This window comes from Nasonia vitripennis, chromosome 1, assembly GCF_009193385.2.
Source record: "Nasonia vitripennis strain AsymCx chromosome 1, Nvit_psr_1.1, whole genome shotgun sequence".
In the NCBI taxonomy this organism is placed as follows: domain Eukaryota; kingdom Metazoa; phylum Arthropoda; class Insecta; order Hymenoptera; family Pteromalidae; genus Nasonia; species Nasonia vitripennis.
Window position 1 is genome coordinate 5,229,957 of NC_045757.1, and position 19,480 is coordinate 5,249,436.

The 19,480-nt window shown below is 47.5% G+C and overlaps 3 protein-coding genes across 3 annotated transcripts; all 3 read left to right on the forward strand.

Annotated features, from left to right (window-relative positions):
- Positions 1 to 1,222: 1,222 nt before the first annotated feature.
- Positions 1,223 to 9,985, forward strand: LOC100116855 (myosuppressin). Its single transcript, XM_001601193.5, has 3 exons — positions 1,223 to 1,441; positions 7,577 to 7,802; positions 8,362 to 9,985. The coding sequence occupies exons 2-3, from the start codon at positions 7,580 to 7,582 to the stop codon at positions 8,454 to 8,456; spliced, it is 318 nt and encodes a 105-aa protein (XP_001601243.2). The 5' UTR covers positions 1,223 to 1,441; positions 7,577 to 7,579; the 3' UTR covers positions 8,457 to 9,985.
- A 2,371-nt stretch (positions 9,986 to 12,356) lies between these two features.
- Positions 12,357 to 15,962, forward strand: LOC100116826 (the record flags this gene model as incomplete). Its single annotated transcript, XM_032596234.1, has 6 exons — positions 12,357 to 12,908; positions 12,968 to 13,455; positions 13,520 to 13,805; positions 14,312 to 14,393; positions 14,462 to 15,139; positions 15,217 to 15,962. Coding segments are annotated over 6 exons (2,706 nt in total), but the record flags the coding sequence as incomplete, so codon positions are not given.
- An 827-nt stretch (positions 15,963 to 16,789) lies between these two features.
- LOC100116763 lies at positions 16,790 to 18,667 on the forward strand. Its single transcript, XM_001601127.3, has 4 exons — positions 16,790 to 17,029; positions 17,116 to 17,739; positions 17,821 to 18,051; positions 18,261 to 18,667. The coding sequence occupies exons 1-4, from the start codon at positions 16,966 to 16,968 to the stop codon at positions 18,584 to 18,586; spliced, it is 1,245 nt and encodes a 414-aa protein (XP_001601177.1). The 5' UTR covers positions 16,790 to 16,965; the 3' UTR covers positions 18,587 to 18,667.
- The last annotated feature ends 813 nt before the right edge of the window (positions 18,668 to 19,480 follow it).

The following is a 19,480-nucleotide window of genomic DNA, read 5'->3' on the forward strand; positions in this document are numbered from 1 at the left end:
GAGAGAGAGAGAGAGAGAGAGAGAGAGAGCAAGACGGCGAGAGCTGACAGTAGATTTCACGGGTGACGGGAAATGGGTCGTCGGTTAGGCATCGCATACATGGAGACAAAGGAGCGTGTGTGCGAAGAAAATTTCTTCATTATTATTTATCGCGACGCAACGGACTCTCTCGCGTTTTGACGTTTAAAAAACAGTGTCCATCTCTCCGTATTACGTATCTGCGTAAATATTTATTCCCTCGTACGCTCTTGATGCGTATATATAGCGTCGATCGGCGGTATAATACACTTATCATGCAAATTGCCCCTTTTTTTTATACTACCCCTCGACGACGACGGGCTTTTCTCTCTCGTAGTAGTAGTAGATATCGCGCGTTATAGGGTTACGTTAATTCCGATGGCGTAATTGCGCACTTGCGAAATTGAGAGCGAGAGCGTTATGGCGACTGATTGGAATGTATATACCGCGATTTTCCAGGCCGTTAATTATATCTTTTGTTTGATTCAATTTCTGCGAGCTATAGAATCGCCCGCGTTGGAGCAAGGACGAGCCGGCTTTTGGACGCTATGAAGTCGTGTGATTGAGGGTTTGGAGCGTATGTAGCTGTAAGGCGGGACAGTAGATCGAGTCAGGGAATGATCGGGCGGGGATGATTCGTCTTTGATTTTTAATAAACGAAAGTTTATTCGGTTGCGGGAAGTTTGTTTGAAAAAATACACAGCGAGATGCGAAAATAAAAGGAGCGCGTGCGTGGGGTCCATCTGCTTCAAATTTTAAAGTCCAGAAAAAATTCTTCCTCGGGACGAAAACAACGAAGCACAGGGGCGGTCTCCCGTACACCCGTTACTCTCAACAAGCACTTTGCAATTCCGCGTGCAGGCACTGCCCTTCGGCATAATCGTCTCTTCCCTATGCACTAGATCGTCGCGGCGCATTTACGACTAATTCTTCTCCTCACTGTACTCGTCCACGGGTACAGCAATTCGACTCGCGAAAATGAGGCCATTCTTACAACGATATCCCATAAGCATCACGCAGACCGTACGCCAACGTTCATTACACCATATCGGGCGAATACGCAGAGCCGCGAATGCGTGCGCGTGTGTGTGTGTGAATGCGTGCGCGCGTCTTCTCTCCACTGCGAGAGAGCGAGTGTGCTCTCTCTCTCTCTCTCTCTCTCTCTCTCTCTCTCAGCAGCCGCCGCGTGTATTTAAGGGCGGACACCGCCGGCCGAGCCATCACTACACTCCGCCAGGTCGGCCCAAGCTCAGCTTCCTTCCTTCCTTCCTTCCGGATTTGGCCTTCTCTGTGCACTTCTTTCTCTTTCTCTGTATTCTTCGGTTGTTCTCCTGTGCAGATCCTAACCTGGACAGCCGAAGCTCGAAGACGGAAGATCGTTTGGCAGAACTTGGAAGTATCTATACGTACAGCTCGAGCACAGGTGAGTGTGTTTATTTGTAACAAGGTCGCGCGTGCGGAGGATTTTGAAATTTCGAGAAAAATATCCTTGTATATACGTACGCGCTGGCAAAGTTCGTATCTGTCCTCGGAAACTGCGTCCTCGTACAGCAGTGGCAAGTTGCCGCGAAGCCTTTTCGTTTGTTCCGGAAATGCGAGCGAGCGCGTTCTCTCTGCTACTTCTAGTTCTATTCTTCGCTATCACGTGAAAGATTACGCGACTTCTCTAAAAAAGAAACGTTCATCGCGAAAAGTAAATCGACCCGAAACAGCTGGTATACCTGTTGCTCTCTCAGCTTTTTCCCGTAGCAATTACATTGATCAGTCAGTCTCTCTCCTCGGCGACTTTTCATTTCGGCGCGGTTGCAGAGACGTCGTTCCTCTTCATTAGTCCTCGCTCGCTCGCGTTTCTCCTGCTTTGCCCAAGAAGCTTTATATACTCGAGCGAAGATTGCGACGCGTCTCTCTACCACCCCCGCGACGATATCTGCTTCTTTGCCGAAAGCTCTGCTTTTTTAATGCTTCCCGTACAAGCTTCCAATTTTCCTTCGCTGATCCCAGTCAATTACCGCGGCATTACACACCGCGGCTATTTTTAGGCTGCGAGAATATGCGCGTATGGAAAAAAAAAAACAGGAGAGAATCTCTCTCGAGCTGCGGGGGTGTAACTTTGATCGCGCGCCGCGAGCGCAAACTCGTCAACGCCCGCAGCGAATTTTCCAAGTTGTATAGTCACCTTTTCTGCGAATCTTTTGATGGACTTCCCATACAGTTTATTCGAAAAAGACGCAGTTTTGCAATCTCGCGCAAAGTGCCGCCGCGCGCAGAGAGAAAAGAAGAAAAAAGTTGCTAATACGTCGCGCAAAGTTTGCAAGCTTTTATCGAGAGAGAGAGAGAGAGAGAGAGAGAGAGAGCCTCTTGACGCCTACTACGTTACAGCGAAGCAGGCGAAAAAACAGATTTCCTTTAAGCGATTTTCCCCCCATGCAAATACACTCGCTAATTGAGTCTCGCTTTGAAGCTCGTAAATTAGTCGAAGGAAAATAATCGGCCGATATTGGACTGTTTGTTGCGTGCGCTATCGCGCTCGAGTCTAGTGTTTGTCTCTCTGCTGCGCGCTGTGCGCTCTCGCCTTAATTTATGAATCTCCCGCGCACTCGAGCTTGTTTAAGGAGAGAGGAGCTTTCTCGAAAATTTATCTCGCCTCGCGATATTTATCAGCGGAATGGGCTGCGTATGCGAGACGGAGATCGTTTTAGTTTTCTCTCTGTCTACGACGGTTTGATGCAAAGTTTCGCCTCGCGCACCAGAACTTGCAAGCTCGAGCTTTTAATGGCGGGAAAATTAAACTGCGTCATAACGAGCGGCACGTGTGAGCTTGCGTGATAAATTCAGGCCGATGTATAAAAGCGCCGATTACACGGGGCTAATCGGACCTTGCCGTAAACTCTTCGTGACGTCTCTCTGCGTGTAATACACAGAGAGAGAGAGAGAGACTTTTTATTTCAGCGGAGCTAAAGCCGGGAATAAATACGACGGAGATGGCGGAGCTATATAAAGGACTTATATCCTTCATTTTTCCGCGGACGTGAAATTCCTTTATACCACACGTCATATCCCCGAGTCTTTACTCTCAAAATTCAATCGCGTCAAGGAAAGAAGCCACGATTTATAAATATTAAATCGTAGCGATTTCTCACTCGACTAAATTTCGGCGCGGCGGATTTGAACGTTGCGCGCGCTCGATTTTCATAATGGACTAGCTCGCGAACGACTCGCGGACGAGCGCCGGTAAACCTGCTGCTATCGCTGCAGTATTCGTAAAGTCGTCTTTAGTGTCCGCCATATACGCGCGCGCGCGCGCGTGTGTGTGTATACTTTTCAGTTCCGATGATCGAGAGAATACAGCGCGGTAAATGTACGACAAACGCATCGGCTCTACTGTGCGCATCGAGTTTATACAAGGGAGAACTATAAAGACGACAATGGCCGGGTAAACGAGTTGTCGCCGCTGAGACAAAGCGTTCTATGTGTTTGTGCACTGGTAACTAATTAAAATAGTCATCGAAGTTTTTTTAAATCGAGCTATATTTATAAAACCACATACCCGAGGCTATAGAATACTACTGCGGCCGGCCGCGGATTAGCAATTTATTTCGGAGTCGCGGCGCCCGCGCGTGTATGTATAAAAAGTCGCGAATATCTCTTCGCACTGCTCCGTTGTACTTCAATTATTCAGTCCGACTGCATAATACGCAAGACGTAAACGTGGCGATGTTTTACGACCTTATATAATATTGCAGAACGAGATTTAATAATTTACTCGCGGCAAAAGTCGTATATATATACACATGCGGGACGAAAATTGGCAGCGGGAATGCGCGCGTTTTATAATATAAAATACATCGGTTTCCACTTCCCACGTCGCAATTTTACAGAAGATGAGGCAAAGCGCGCCGTGAAAGCGTTCTGGGAAATAAGCTCGCGCGCGACGAAAACTCCGCGGCTATTTCCCCTGATGCGTAGAGCCATGTGCTTACACTCCCGCAATTTTCGAGTCGATCGGAATTGCGCTCTACGCTTTTATACAGGGAAAAGCTCAAAAAAGAAAGCTCGATATCAATACTTCCGCTCTTATCTATATCTCGCGCTCGTTTAATATAACGCGATGTATATAGTATACGCGAAAAAAGCGCATCGATATACATAACGCGAGCTTATAATCCACGATTAAACGAGAGCCGATGATAACAAAGCGAAAATCTTCCCTTTGGAGTTTGCACAGCCGGATGCATGTGTACGTCCGAGAGGGAGGACTCGATTATTACACTCTCCCGGTGAAATTGCGAGCTGCAGTCAATATTTACCTCGACGAGCGCGCGCGAACTTGAATTTTTTTTTTCTCCAGCGATGCACATGACAATACAATGTTTGACCTGTACAAGCGCCTCCGAGTGTTTGATAATAAATTTAAAGTATATAGGATAAGTCGTATAAAAACTGGAGCTGGATAACGTCACATCTCGGATTTATTATTCCCATCGCCGAAATGAATAAGGCTGATGTGCAGCTCTTGTTATAACGAAGCGTATCACGTATTATGTGGAAAACTTTCTTCCTACACACACGCACACACACACACACACACACACACACACACAGATGACACATCGCGCCTCGATGAATTATTAACGACGCGTGTGTGCGGACGCGCCTATATAGCTATACACGCACACGCGTATCGCGTCGTCAATTTATAGGCTATAATATAGTTGTATAGCGATTTATTTTGTTCCGATGCGACGAGCCGAGCTCTAATGCTTTTAGCCCGAATTTACATGTAAATCGAAAGCTCTTCTCTTTCGAAACTATATACACATAGCGGTACAGGCATGATCATTTTTTCCCGGATTTTACGTATGTATCGCACGGAAAAAAGCTGCGGGAAGCCTAAAACTCGTAAATATGCGGACCGCGCGAGTGTATAGAGGCAGACAGCAACAGGTTGCAGGTCGGAAGCTCGAGTCGAGCTGGCGTATGGAAGTATAGAGGCTTGTACGTTCTCGCCTTGGCTAATTTCCAGCAAGCCTTGCGCATTGTATACACGTATATATAGTCAGTTTCCGGCTCTAGGGTGTCGGGCGCAGTACAGCGTATTTTCTGATAATGATGAAACGGCCAAGCCGATCGAGTGCAGGGGACAGCTTCTATCGGACACTTTAATGAAAGTCTCTCTACTGCGCGCGAAAAAGGGCGCGGGAAATTCAAATTTAATTTCCCCCAAGCTTCCTTTTATCGGGAGCTTTTTCTCCCCGTCACTTCGGCGACGGCGTCTCGATTAATTACTCGGCACTTTTAACCAATCGGATGCGTGCGCACGCATACTCAAGGTCGTTCGCGCGAACGACCTTTTTTTCGCAGCAGCGAAGGAAAATTCCCTCAAAGGACGACTGCAGCAAACTTCGTCAGCCAAGGCTGTATAGCTCGACAATAGGCGGCTCAAATCAGTTGGAAAATTCTCCGGATCGCCTACGCACACAAGAATCTCGCGACTAGCTCTTTCTTGATTTTTACGTTTACGCGAGCTTTCCGCCGACCTACTTCGCGAACTACGCGCATGTGTCTATGTTTATACGTATACGCACGCGTGTGTATAAGAAGTATAGTCGAATTGTAGATCAGGTAGTTGCGCAGTCGGCTCACGGCGTTAATTGCCTTTCGCGTACGTTATGTCATACACGTTGTATAGACACACACCTGCAGCACGTGTGCATTTTACTCTCTCGATCTCGATCTTATATAACGCGTGAAATATATACACTGCGCACTAGAACTGCCCTGTCCCGCGGCGGACGGTAATAAGGCTCGTATGGTCAGGAAGCGGGATTCGATTTCCGGCGAAAGCTTCTGTCGTCCCGTGTCATCGTCATACTGCTCTCGCGTATAATTCGGTGTCTCCTATCCCGCCTCTCCCTTGATTCTCCCCCTCGTGTGTGTGAGTCTATATAATATCGCGCGCGCGCGCGAGCGCGTGTGTGTGTATAGGTAAAGGACATTCGCATCGACGCGCAGATGTAGTGTAAAATTACAAAAGCTCATTTTTAATTCCGGCATTTTCATTACGCTACTGCAGCACCGAAGCTCGGCTCTTTGACACTCGAGTCTCGGAAAATTCTTCGTCCGAGCGAGAGACTCGGAAATTCGTCGGTCTCGGACAAGAATATCAATTTTCCATTCCGAGAAAGTACCTGTAGTATATTGCCGGAAACTCGAGATCCGCGGAATTTTCACACACATACACACACACACACACACACACACACACACACGCGCGCGCGCGAGCGACGTATGTATAGCGGAGATATAAAATTAATTTATTTTCTCGTTTTCGGCAATAATAGCGGCAATTCGAACTTCGTACGTGTAACGAATACACCCCCGCGTTACGTTGATGTAAAAAAACAGCGTATATAGCATTACATTATGTGTAGAAACATTCTCTTTCACCTACGTTCGGTCCATCCTTGTAACGGCTCATTTCACGCTGTGTGTCCCAGAGCGAGACCACCACGACACATAATATCTGTCGGCAATCAAGCAACTACATCCCCTTCTCTCTACAATTCCACGAAGAAGAAGAAGAAGAAGAAACAGAATAGCAGAAGGCAATTTCGTAGGTGACGCGTCGATGAATTACCGCCGACAAATATACTCCTGCTGGGCATAACGCATCGATCGAATCGCAGCTCTGCTTTGTTCTCCGTGCGATAACGGTGTCGCGTGCACCGAATCGCTGCAACATCGATTTCGAACAATGTACGCACACGACGTAAAGAGAGAGAGAGAGAGAGAGAGAAAAAAGCCGCAGGTGAAGCGCGAAAAAGTCCGGTCTTTCCCGCGGCTATTGTTGTCTGTCGTCGCGATTGTTTTGCTTGTTATTTAAATCGCCCGCTCGCGCACACACACACACAGTCTCGAGGTTACAAAGGTTCCGAAAGACCGACAGAACAAAACAATATTGATTCGCCCTCTCGCCCACGAGCTTTTCAGAGAGAGAGAGAGAGAGAGAGAGAGAGAGAGAGAGAGAGAGAGAGAGAGAGAGAGAGAGAGAGAGAGAGAGAGAGACGCGCGAAAAAGAGGAAACACAATAATCATCAGCCGCAGCTTCATAACCGAAGCGCGATAAATTCTCCCGTACAGCATATACTTGTGTGTATGTTTTGTCTCATCGTCGCCCCGAACAAAAAAGGAGGAGCCAAGGAGGGGGATTCATTTGCGGCCTCGTAAATCGTTTAGGGCTTCACGCTTGGAATCCCTAATTTTCATACAGCGCCTCGAAATTAATTTTTCCGTAAACCAACTCCTCTGTAGCGAGTTTATCATGGCACAGTGTGATGAAGCTGCGCCGTCCCGCAAACTCGCTTACAGAATCGATTAGCCCTGACTGCATACTGCACACTATGCTCCGATCCCCGATAGTTTGTCAAACATCCTCATCTCGTGTTCCCGCCTAAATGAAGCTTCCGCCTGCGCTTTATGCGCGAAATTTCAAAACCCTATATACCATCTACAGAATCAATAACATCTCTTTTCGTTCGAATTCTCGGGCTGATTACAGAAGATGCTGAAATACAGCAGCAGTAGGAGCAACGTGGCGATGCTGACGTTACTGTGTCTCTGCGCGGTTCTGGCGACGCTCTGCGGCGAGGCGCACGGAATGCCACCGGCCCAGTGCAGCCCAGGATTGCTGGACGAGGTGCCGCCCAGGATCCGCAAGGTCTGCGCCGCGCTCTCGACTATCTACGAGCTCGGCTCGGCTATGGAGAACTACATCAACGATAAAGGTGCGTTGAAACTTTTATAATAAAGCACAGCTCGAGCTTACACGCGTTATTTCGCAATCAGCCCCAATACACCCCCGCGTTTGGAAAACTTTAAAGCGAGCCTCGTCCGCAACGAGCTTTTTAGAATCGGAAATAATGAAAACGCCGCAATTTTCCCGCTCGTTATATCGGCTGCGCGAAATAGTAATCGTTATTAAAAATTCCACGTCGCGTAATTAGCGGCTAATTACTCGATCCCATCATCATCATCATCATCGTCGTCATCATCATCATCAGCAGCAGCAGCAGCAAAGGACTGATCGCGTGAGACAAAAGGGGGGAGAAAAAATCTCGAAGACGCTCGGGAACAAAGACACCGGAGATCGAGCTGAAACTCGGTTATAGTTGTCGGAGAAGAGCTACGGCGATATCCAATCCTGCCGGCGAAAATGAGAAATTTCGAAGCCCCTCATCAAGCCGCCGCTTTTCCGCGTAGAGACACTCGTTAGCTTCAACGCGCTTCTATACACTCGGATTTTGAAGCGTGAAATTATTCTCCGCTCTCTATCTGTTTTTCCAGTTCCAGTACTCCGCGAGGACATCCCACTGCCGGACAGCGGAGTCAAGCGTCAGGACGTCGATCACGTGTTCCTGCGCTTCGGCAGACGACGCTAAGGGACGAGATGAGGAGCTGACGATCGAGAGAGAGAGAGAGAGAGAGAGAGAGAGAGAGAGTCGCACACGCGCACGTATCGCACGTAATTCACTACTTTTACCACGCAGCGAATCAACAACACTAGACACACATTTACATTGTAACGAGATACGACGACGACGTGCGCTATAATATAACCGATACAAAGTGTGAGAGAAGAAAAAAAATCTTTTTTCTTTTCGTGGAAGCGACGACGAGGAACGAATCGGCCCGCACGTTTAGAAAGCACTTATACTTTGTATAATCGTCCGCTGATTCGGAATCGTCGATGTGCGCGATGCTATTGTACGAGAGGGTTGTTGTTGTTGTTGTTGTTCCTGCTGCTGTTGCGTTTAATCGGCTGTATAAAATCGCGATCGACCACGAGGAGTGACTCTCTGCGTATACTGTATTCGAAGCTTATTCAGTGTCTTTTCAGTATTTCGTTTATTAATCTCGACGTAGTTTATCTTTTAGTTTTCGTCAGTATTCGGTTATTGCAGTATTTACCATATTTATAGATGTATTTTTCGTTTAGTATTACTTATATCGATTCGACTGTACGTGACGAAAGCGGCAACGAAAGTCTGACTAGGTGTAATATTATAAGGCTTGAAACTACTCCACGGCCTCCTCTGTCTTACTCGCACGACCCAATCTGATGATTGCGTGTACTATCGACGTTATAATTTCGTGACAAAACAAATTCTCTCTATCTCGATGTGGATATTCTCTTCGTGTTTCAGATCTCCAATAAAAAAAGAAGAAAATTATGAAAAAAAAAAAAGAAAAAAGAAGAAATCGTGTAATGCTATGTTGATGATATAAACCCACGGCATTGCGAACCTGGTCGATTAGGATCGTTGAAAAAACAAAGAAAAGAACAAAAAATACTGTACTGTAAACTCGCGAGCGTATCGATCTTATATTTTGTAAGGCTCGCGAACGAGATGTACATCGCAACGTTATGAATCTTCTATACTTGTTTCTTCCTTCGTTCGGCTATACCTACCTATTAATAATAATAAAGAAAAAAACATTTACGAATCGCGTCGTATACATAGCCTAGCGCTGGAGCTATTAGCCTTACAGTAGAGAATCCCATTTCTGTTCATTGAATTACGAGTCAATTTATTCTTCAACAGACACACACACACACACACGCGCGCGCACACACAAACAATAGTATACATGTAATATCGCGCTTGTATATCATTGTAAGAATCTAATGGCTAAAAATCGGCTTGATTCCGAGAGCAAAAGTCTTCTTCGCACGCGAACACGATGCACCAAAATAATCATCGTCCCTCGAACGATTGTACCCGAGAGAGAGAGAGAGAGAGAGAGAGAGAGAGAGGAGATGGCTGATGGATCAACGCAAACGTCGATGTCCTCGCTGATAACCGCTTGCATCTTCGATATCGCCGTTATATTGAGACTTATCGCACACACCCGCACGATGAATAAAAAATCAACAAATAAAGATCAACAATGTGCATGGAATAACTTATGAGAATGATTATATATTTATTATGGTATATATATATATATATATATATATATATATATATATATATATATATATATATATATATATATATATATATATAATATATATGTATATAAAGTTTCTCTCTGAAGATTTCGTTTGTTCAATTATTCACAGACACACGATATGCTCCCTATACGTATCCCGTATTCCTTCTGTGCTTCCCGAAGCGATGCGCGTACATTTTCCATGGCGACACGCCCCCGCGTACGCATAGAGTTCGATAAATCCGACAATAATTAGCCATTTTGGCTCTCGTTAAGGAACGATCATCGGTTTTTGTACGTGTATATATAACTTTCGCGAAGGCCCGGCGTAAATCAATGCGAAACGTGAAAAAATCAGGAGCCCGACAAGTGGAACTCGTCGAGTCGGGTCTTAAATTTCTCAAACGGATCCTCAAAGGAGCCCACTCAAGCAACGCGCCCACGGGACAGAAGGAAGGAGTATATATAGGAAGAGGAAGTCCTCTTTCGTCCCGCACGTCACGCGATGATCTCGCCCAATTACGAAAGAAGCGCTCCGCGCACTTTCGGCTGCTCCGGGCAATTAGGCTTTTTCTTCTTCTTTTTTTGAGGGCCGTATCGATTTCTATATTTTCTCGACAACGAGGACGACGAGAACGAGAATAGCCGAAGAATTTTAGGGAAGAGATCGCAAAAGCATGGAATTTCATTAGAGCGGGAAAATTCAAATAGCCAAAATCAGGCGATGCGCGCGCGCGGACAAAGGGCCTTATTCTGGAATTTATAATTCGCCTATGCAGAAAATACATCGTGAAATACATCTACACACACGCGCGTCTTCTGAGATTCCAGCCAGTTCAGCTCTCGGATGAAAAATTCCCCGACGACGACTCCCATAATTGATTCGCTCTCTCGGCGTACAGATCTCCAGTCGCAGGCAATCATCGTCCAATAAATAAAACCGTCGACGCTGAAATACAAATCGAATGTGTGTCTAGCTCTTTCGTCCGGGCAGGCCGATTACGAATGATTTTTTCAGTGACGCGCAATTGCCGCATGACGTCAGCGTTATAGTCGTCGGGGAAATCCACAGGTTGTCGTCTCTCTATCTCTGCGGAAAATAAACTTGATTCGACGAGGACTCGATGCTTTTTTCTCTTTTCTTCTCTCTATCTGTGGACAGAGGAGAAAAGCGACGATTGTTTAGAGCGTGGGCTGCTGCGGGTTTACGGATTGGAATCGTTATTTTCATTTTGCGTCTCGGGTAACGCGCTGCTATTATTATTTATTTCGCGAAAATATTACGTATGTTTATTATGAAAGTCTTCGTTGATGCAGTTGTTCCACGTAATATAACGCAAGCTACTTTACTTTTACGGTGGCTTTTTCTCTACCTCTACCTCCGAACTCCATACGTCACCGCGCGCGTCTTTTATTCCTCGGTTTATTAACTTCGGCTCGGTAAATATTGCGAGCTCCTGATTGATGCTCGGGTCGGCCTGAAAAATTTCGTCGCGTTAATTGCCATAGGCCTCGCATCGCCGAAGAAAAGAATCATTAATAAGAAAAGAGAAAGAGAGAGAGAGAGAGAGAGCGACAGGCCCTTCTCACCCCTTTGCGTCTCCTTGGAATACGCACAGCGCAATGTTTACGCATGCGTGAATTACTGCGTCGCTTCTCTCTCTCTCTCTCTCTCTCTCTCTCTCTCTCTCTCTCTCTCTCTCTCTGGCAGGGAAATAAGAGAGACGAACTTGCTCTGGTATTCAGCGCGAGTTTTCCTCTCCTACATACATCAGCTCGCGTATGCGTATATTCGATTGTCTCTCTCTCTCTCTCTCTCGATACAGCCTCGCGGGTAAGTGTTACCGATGCGCAGAGCTGATGTAAATAAGACTATTCCTGTCCCGCGCTAAGCTGATTAATTATAAAAAGCAGCTCACACGCGCATCTAGATGAGACTATGTAACAACAGCTGCTTGAGATGCAGGTCGTCGACTGGCGGGAGCGAAAACAAATGGCCTGTGCGGTAATTGTCCGCAGTAGATCAATCCCCCGTGCGCGCAGCGCTTATAACGTGTGCGTGAACGTGTGTCGCCGAGGATTCGTTTAAAATAGGACGACGAGCTATATACGAGTCGACTTTATCGTGCTTTATTTCCTTGCACGATGTGCTGTATACTGTACGTCGACGTGACGCGCGTGAAAGAGCCGTTAATGAGTCGTTCGATTTTAAATGGCAAATCGTTAAAAATCGGATCGCGATAATGCCTGGCGACACGAATAGTATAATGTTCGTCCTATAAAAAGGACAGAGCCGCGTGATAAATCCGGGATTTACACTTCGACGATGAAGCGCCTCGTAAACTCGTGTCTCTTTCTCGCAGCTTGGGCTCGTTTCGCGCGTAAGTAATGCACGCCTCGCTGTATCCAGCTGTTACTACTTGGCCAAAGCTGCCTCTCTCTCTCTCTCTCTCTCTCTCTCTCTCTGTTTAGATGGGAGACCGAATCCGTCGCCGAGTCACTGCTCTATCGACTCCAGGAACGATTTCACGGACATAGGGCCGCTTTTTCTCAGGTCGAGCGATCCGAACGGTATCGTGTATCCGGAGCCGTCGAGTCCGACGGTTCTGAGGTTCGATCACGGAACCGATGTTCTGCTCCTCTGTGCCGGGAGCGGATTGAACGTTTCCAAGGCTCTGAAGGCGGAGTCCGTTCTGCCCGCGAAATGCGTGGGTGGAAGGACGTTTCGAGTGGATGGAAAGGAGGTGGACTTCAAGGACGTCTGGTGCCAGAAGCACCACAAGTCCAAGGTCAGGAGCACCGGGAAGAAGTGCGCCAGCAGAGGGACGATCTACGAGATCGGTTTCGAGGCTGGAAATGTATTCCTGAGGAACATCGAGCTCTGCTACGACGCAAAGGTATAGATAAACCGAGTGAAAAATATACTCGATCAAAGAATTAACGATGTTCTCCAAAGTCCTCGAATACCTACTGGTCTCGCGGTACGGTGGTAGCCTCGATCGCCGGTAAGCAGACGAAGCCGAGAAAAAACAACTTCAACACCGGCAACATGTTCTCCGGCGTCTCCGTCAAAGCCGCCTACAAACGGGCCGAGCAGTACCTCACCTTCCTCGCGCTTTTCGACGACGAGAAGTTCGTGGTCGACAACTACCTTCCGAGGAACGACAACAACCTCTTCTTCGCGAGGGGCCACCTCGTGGCCAACGCCGACGAGTACTACGGCGCCCAACAGGACGGCACCTTCTTCTTCGCCAACGTCGTGCCCATGTGGCAGCTGATCAACAACGGCAACTGGAAGAAGGTCGAGGACTGGGTCAGACAAACCGCGGCTGGCAAGAGAGTCGATCTGAGCGTTTGGACGGGTAGCGTGGGAGTATTGGAACTGCCCGACAAGGAGGGAAAGCCGATCGATATCTACCTGACGCCAGTCAAGGACTCGCCGAGGTTGGTATTCCTTTGATGAAAAATCTCGCGAGTTTCGATTTTACCTCGTATCTTATTCGTACAGGAAGAACAAGAAAATTCCTGTGCCGAGGATACTGTTCAAGTACGTCGTCGACGAGGAGAGCAACAGGGGCATCGTGTTTCTCACCGCGAACAACCCCTTTCTGAGCAAATCCGACGTCAAGTCGCAGACCATCTGCAAAGAGTACAGCGGATGCAACGGGCGCATACAGAAGAGTAAGGACAGGAGCAAGGGCTTCACGTACTGCTGTACGGTGGACGATTTTCTGGCGAACAAGGAGGTCGCAAAGCTGAAGTTGCCGCAGTTCGCAGGTGTCAGACCGCTGGTTTGAGCTTTTGTACGAGCGTTTTTTATACAATAAAGATTTATTCATTTTTTTTTTTACAAATCGCGAGTGTATTTACACGCAACTGCGGGTTTTCCATATTATACACAAGTGGAATTTCCAGAACCAGCCGATTAAACACTGCTCAAAAAGCTATCGATTAAGTTGACACAGATGAACAGCCGATATGTAATTCGCATTGTTCATCAATATTGACGATAGCTTTTACGAAAAATAAAATAAACGCACGTACGCGGCTGTCCCGCATTGATATTCGTCGACCGAGAAATAACTTTTTTATCAGTCTATCACTCGAAAGCCAATTTGCATACGCAATCCACGTCCGCGCAAGGTTGATACAGCTGCGCGCGTATTTTACGTGTCATTAAAAATGAGAGCGATGGGAATTTGACGGGACACAAAATAATGGAAAGAGGAAACATGTCGCTCGCATAATTGCTTCGGCGATTTACCAGCGCAGTTCGGAGTCTTGTTGACTCCTGAAATAGGCTGATTTTACGATGGCTGTTGGAGGAGTGACTCTGCTGCTCGCGATTCTCGGTTTGGCGGCTGTTCACGAGATATCCGCAAGTGAGTATTAGTTTGTTTGTATAAGTAAGGGTCGAAAGTCCATATACTTGAATTCTCTCTTCTGGAAGGCCCCAACGAGTGCGTGATCAACGTGAGGAATGGCATACACAAGCAGCGTCCGCCCATCATCGTCAGTCTGACCAGTAGTCCGAGCTTCGTCTACCCGAACGTAGTTGAGCCTGGCAACATCGATGTCAAGAAGGGCCAGACCATCAGCCTCTACTGCCCTGGTAGGTCGAACCAAGCCAGTACCAAACAGACCGAAGATGGCGTCATCCTGATCCGCGACAAGGCGCTGACCCCGAGTAAGAACATCGAGGTGGCCATATGCCAGGGCAACGACAAGTTCCGCGTTCGCGGTGAGGTGGTCAACTTCTTGGACATCAGCTGCGAGGAGAAGCCGAGGCTGAGCTACAGTCCCGTCATGGTAGAAGCCGGCAAGTGCGAGCACGGTGATCGGTACGAGATCGGTTACGACCTGGGCAAGAGTGGATTCTTGAAGACCATCGACTTGTGCCACAACAAGGATCGGGCCCAGACACTCTGGTCCCACGGAGTCATCGAGGCGGTCAACCAGGAGCAGTACAGGACTACCAGTCCCGGCAAGTGCTTCAAGACTGGAAGCTTGTACGAAGGCTTGCAGATGTCCAAGGAGGAGCCGTACAACGTTAACAAGGCTTACAAGACTCTGGCCGATATCCTTGGATCATCTGCCAAGGCTGACAAGTACATGTCCCCGAAGCCAAGTAGGTTTACTTGAAATTTCTGAAATTACCGACCGTCGGTAATCGTGTCGATAACACACGAATATTCTCCATTTCAGGCGACAGAAAGTTCTTGGCCAGAGGTCACCTGGTGGCAAACGCGGACAAGTTCTACAAGAGCGAGCAGGACAGCACGTTCTTCTACGCGAACGTAGTGCCGATGTGGCAACAGATCAACGCCAGTCCGGGCAACTGGTTCTTCGTCGAGGAGTACGTCCGCTACTTGGCCTTCCACAAGCAGCGCGAGCTGGACATTTACGTAGGTGGCTTCAAAACCCTCGAGCTCGAAAAACACGAATACAACCTGTACCACAAGAAGGGCACCGGTGGCCAAACGAAGAAGATACCCGTGCCACGTTTGCTGTTCAAGTGCGTCGTCGACAAACAGGCCAACGAGGCTATTTGCTTCGTTGTCGTGAACAATCCGTACGTGACGAAGGCTGAGGTCGAAAAGGCTGCGAACAAGTACATGGTATGTAAGAGAGACAAGAGGTGCGACAGGATCATCCCGAACAGCGGCGATCCGACTTTGGGATACTTGTACTGCTGCGGTGTGAAGGAATTTTTCAGTAAAGCTCACAGCGAGCTCGGACTCGACGATCTCAAGAGTCACATCAAAGCCAAGCCTATGGAACTGTTGACTTATGAGAGGCGCGAAACGCCTCAGAAAATCAGATAGACATATACTATATTGTATAAAATGTTATGTTTGTAAATTAGATTTTATACTTCGACGTTGTGTACTCTGTTATACATATGATTATATGTGATATGCAATAAAAAAAATTTCATTAAAAAATAAAAAGTTCACATGTCTGATTCACGCGTCCTTGAAGCATCGAAAACCCATTAAAAATGTGGGTTTCCGTCGCGTCGCGTCTGCCTCTATGTCTTCGACCGTTATCAGCTCTCCCGCGTGTAGGAGTATTTCAAGCTATATGAAAAGACGTCGCCGTCTCGAAACCCAAGGCTTATCTCAGTCCGTGTAAGCAGACTTCCGATACCTGTGCTCGATCGCGAAAACAATGCGGCGATGAGTCTTATATTTTTTTATCGATCGGTCCTTTTAATGGCTTATCGACGATCGCCTACTTTTTTTCTCTGTATTCCTTTGGCTTACTTTTTTCTCGGTACTGAGCAATGCTCGATTTCGCAAGTGGCGTTTTAACATTGATCTGGATACTGGAATTGTGGTAGATTCTGTAGATTGTTGGAAATGAAAAATGGAACTTACAGTTTATAGAATCTTCAAGTATTTCGAAAAAGAGGGAGTTTATGGTGTCTAATATTAGCTCCTACAGGTATCAGGCTTTGAGATTCCTTAAAGTTCTTGCATCATTAGACGTCGTCCCTGCAAGTTCTGTTTTGAGAAATTCAATTTCGCGTATCAAAACAGTTTTTTACAAGCGTCCAATTAATCAATTTCACGAAAGCACGTCATACAATAGTAATAGACGCACAAATTCCAGCGATTACAAAACGAGCCTGCATCTCTCCCATCAAGATTACAATCGTCCTCCTTTTATTTCCCGGATTGAGCAAAGCCCGGGACACCGATTCATCGGCCCCGAAATCCCGATAATTTCGCCCAACACCACATCAAAACGTATCTCTTTCTTTCGAAACTTTGCCATACACGTCTACGCCTGGTAAAATCCGAGCGACGGGACGATAAGAAGCGGAGAATAAAAGGACGAGTAGATCCGAGGAAGAGCCAAGTGTCTCGTCAGCCTCGAGCAGTTTTACAACGCTTGTGTTCTCTATTTTCTTTCTATTCTCTCTCGGCGGGAGACTCGACAAACTCGAAGATGCAGTCCAAGTTTCTGGCGATCGCGGCTCTCTGCCTCCTCTCGCTCTACGTGACTCCGGCTCGTAAGTACACTTTGGAATTTGATTTCTCGAAAAGTAGTTGTTCTTTTTTCCCTACCCCTTAAATCGCTGTTCTCGGCAAAATTCAGATTCGATCTACTGCTGGGTGAACACGAACAACGACATAAGCGATCGACAGCCGCTGGTGCTGCAGACCAACTCGAACGAGTTCCTCTACCCGTCGAAGGCCAACTCGAAGGATTTGAAACTGAACTTCTGCGAGACCCTCAGGGTTGCCTGTCCGCAGGACAACCTGGTGGTCTTCTCTCGCAACCTGAACGTCTCCGAGGCTACCCTCCGATGCTACGGTCTGAGCTTCTTCGACGTCGTGGGCACGAATTACGCGGCGCCTTTCAAGCGCATCGGGTGCACGAGGATGCCCGTCGCCGAGGCCAACAGTACCGGCGCCATTTGTCCCAACGGAACGATCGCCCACATCGGCTTCACTCTGAGCTCGTCGGTCTTCGTGCCGACGATCGATCAGATTTGCTTCAACGACACCTTGGGCCAGACGCACTGGGCTCACTCGAAGGTCATGCTGGCCGTGAGGAAGAAGCAGAAGGAGTCCGTCGGTGTGCCGACTTACCAGGCCGGAACTTTCTATCCCAACATCACCATGAGCCCGAGCTTGTTCAGCAGGGACAGCGAGAGGGCCAGGCTCATGACTCTGCTTAACGACTCCAGCCTCGTCGACATGTACATTCCGCTGACCGGTGAGTACTGCGAGTGAAAAAAAAATGTATTCTCGTAACTTTTGAGAAAATTAAAAATCAAATTACGAATCAATTGCGCAGGCGACAACTACCTCGTCGAGGGCATGCTGGTCCCCCGCTCGGACATGTTCTACCGGGCACAGCAGGACAGCACGTACTTCTACATCAACACGGTGCCGATGTGGAAGAGCGTGAGAGACAACAACTGGAAGCTGGTCGAGGACATCGTGCGCAAAACCGCCGGAAAGCAATCGGCCAACTTTGACGTGTGGACCGGCGGATACCAGGTTCTCAGCTTCGACAACGGCACCGGTCAGTATATTAATTAAGAAGAGAGATTACATTTGAATTTAATCGCGAATTTCTCGAAAACGAACGCACGAGCGTTACTGCCAAGGTCCGACGTTTTTAATCAAGACCTTGGACGCCCCCGGCAGTCCCTCGTGCTGTCTGACTTTTCTCGGCTGGATTTTCCGAGTAATATTCTGGAAGTCTCGTTAATTGAAATTCGTCCTACGCAGGAAACGCAACGGAGATCACCCTGACGACTAACCGCGACGGCAGCTCGACCGTCCCCGTGCCCAAGTTCCTCTTCAAGTACGTCGTGGACCAGGTGCGCAACCGTGGCGTCGTCTTCGTCACTCTGAACAATCCCCACATCGGCACCATCACCAGCTCCGAGATGATCTGCCAGGCTCGCAGCGAATGCACGAACCTCTACCCGCAGTTCAACGTCGCCACTATGGGCTACACCTACTGCTGCGCCATCGACTCCAGCAGTGGATTCTACAACATCGCCAGTAGTTTGGGTCTGCCGACTTTCCCGAGTGCGCAGCCTCTCATATGATCGATTGTTCATTGATTATGTATCGCCATTGCCATTATTTATTTGCCATTTAATAAACTATGCTAAACCATAATACATATACACGAGTTCTGATGGCCTACAAACTGTATACTGTTTCGAGTAGAAAACAAAATTTATGAAGAGTCGCGTGGAACGAAAAATGTATACGATGATTCATACGCGTGGATAACGAGGCATTCGAATCACGCGATACCAGCTTTTGTGAGCTCAGCTACAGCTGTTCAACATAGTGTATGTGCATAAAAGTGTGGGAACTAAGGTACGCCGCCTGTCGCCCTGTCATCATGCAATGATAATTGCGAGAATTCCTAATGACATACTCACGGCGGCGCGGTTAGCAAAAAGACGCAAATCGCACAGACGCGCGGTGAGTTTCGCTTTTCTGCACTCCTAAGTATAAATATCGATCCAATTTTTTTTTGATACCGCATCTATATCGAACGCGTATAATAAGCGTCGATTGAGAAATGACACAAAAAAGAAGCCGCGTGCATGTCGCTCGTTAATTGCCGGTAAGAGTCGATTGAGTAACGTGACAAAAAAAAAAAAAAAAAATAAAACTACACGTGCCAATATCGCGCGACGATCCGATTCGAAAAGCAGAACTCAACGAACGTTAAAAGGCACGGAACGCAAGAAACGTAGACAGCTGTTACGCATCGAATTACGAGTTATATGCAAACCAGCGTCATTATGCGAGTTACGGCGCTGCTGTTGAGTGAAAGAGGCCCCAGAGCCGTGGAAGTGAGCTAGAGAGAGAGAGAGAGAGAGAGAGAGAGGCTCATAACACAATAAAGGGTCATTGTTTTGTTAATGAGATACTCCACTCGCCGGTGAATTAACCTTTGAACGGCTGCTCGATACCGACTGGCA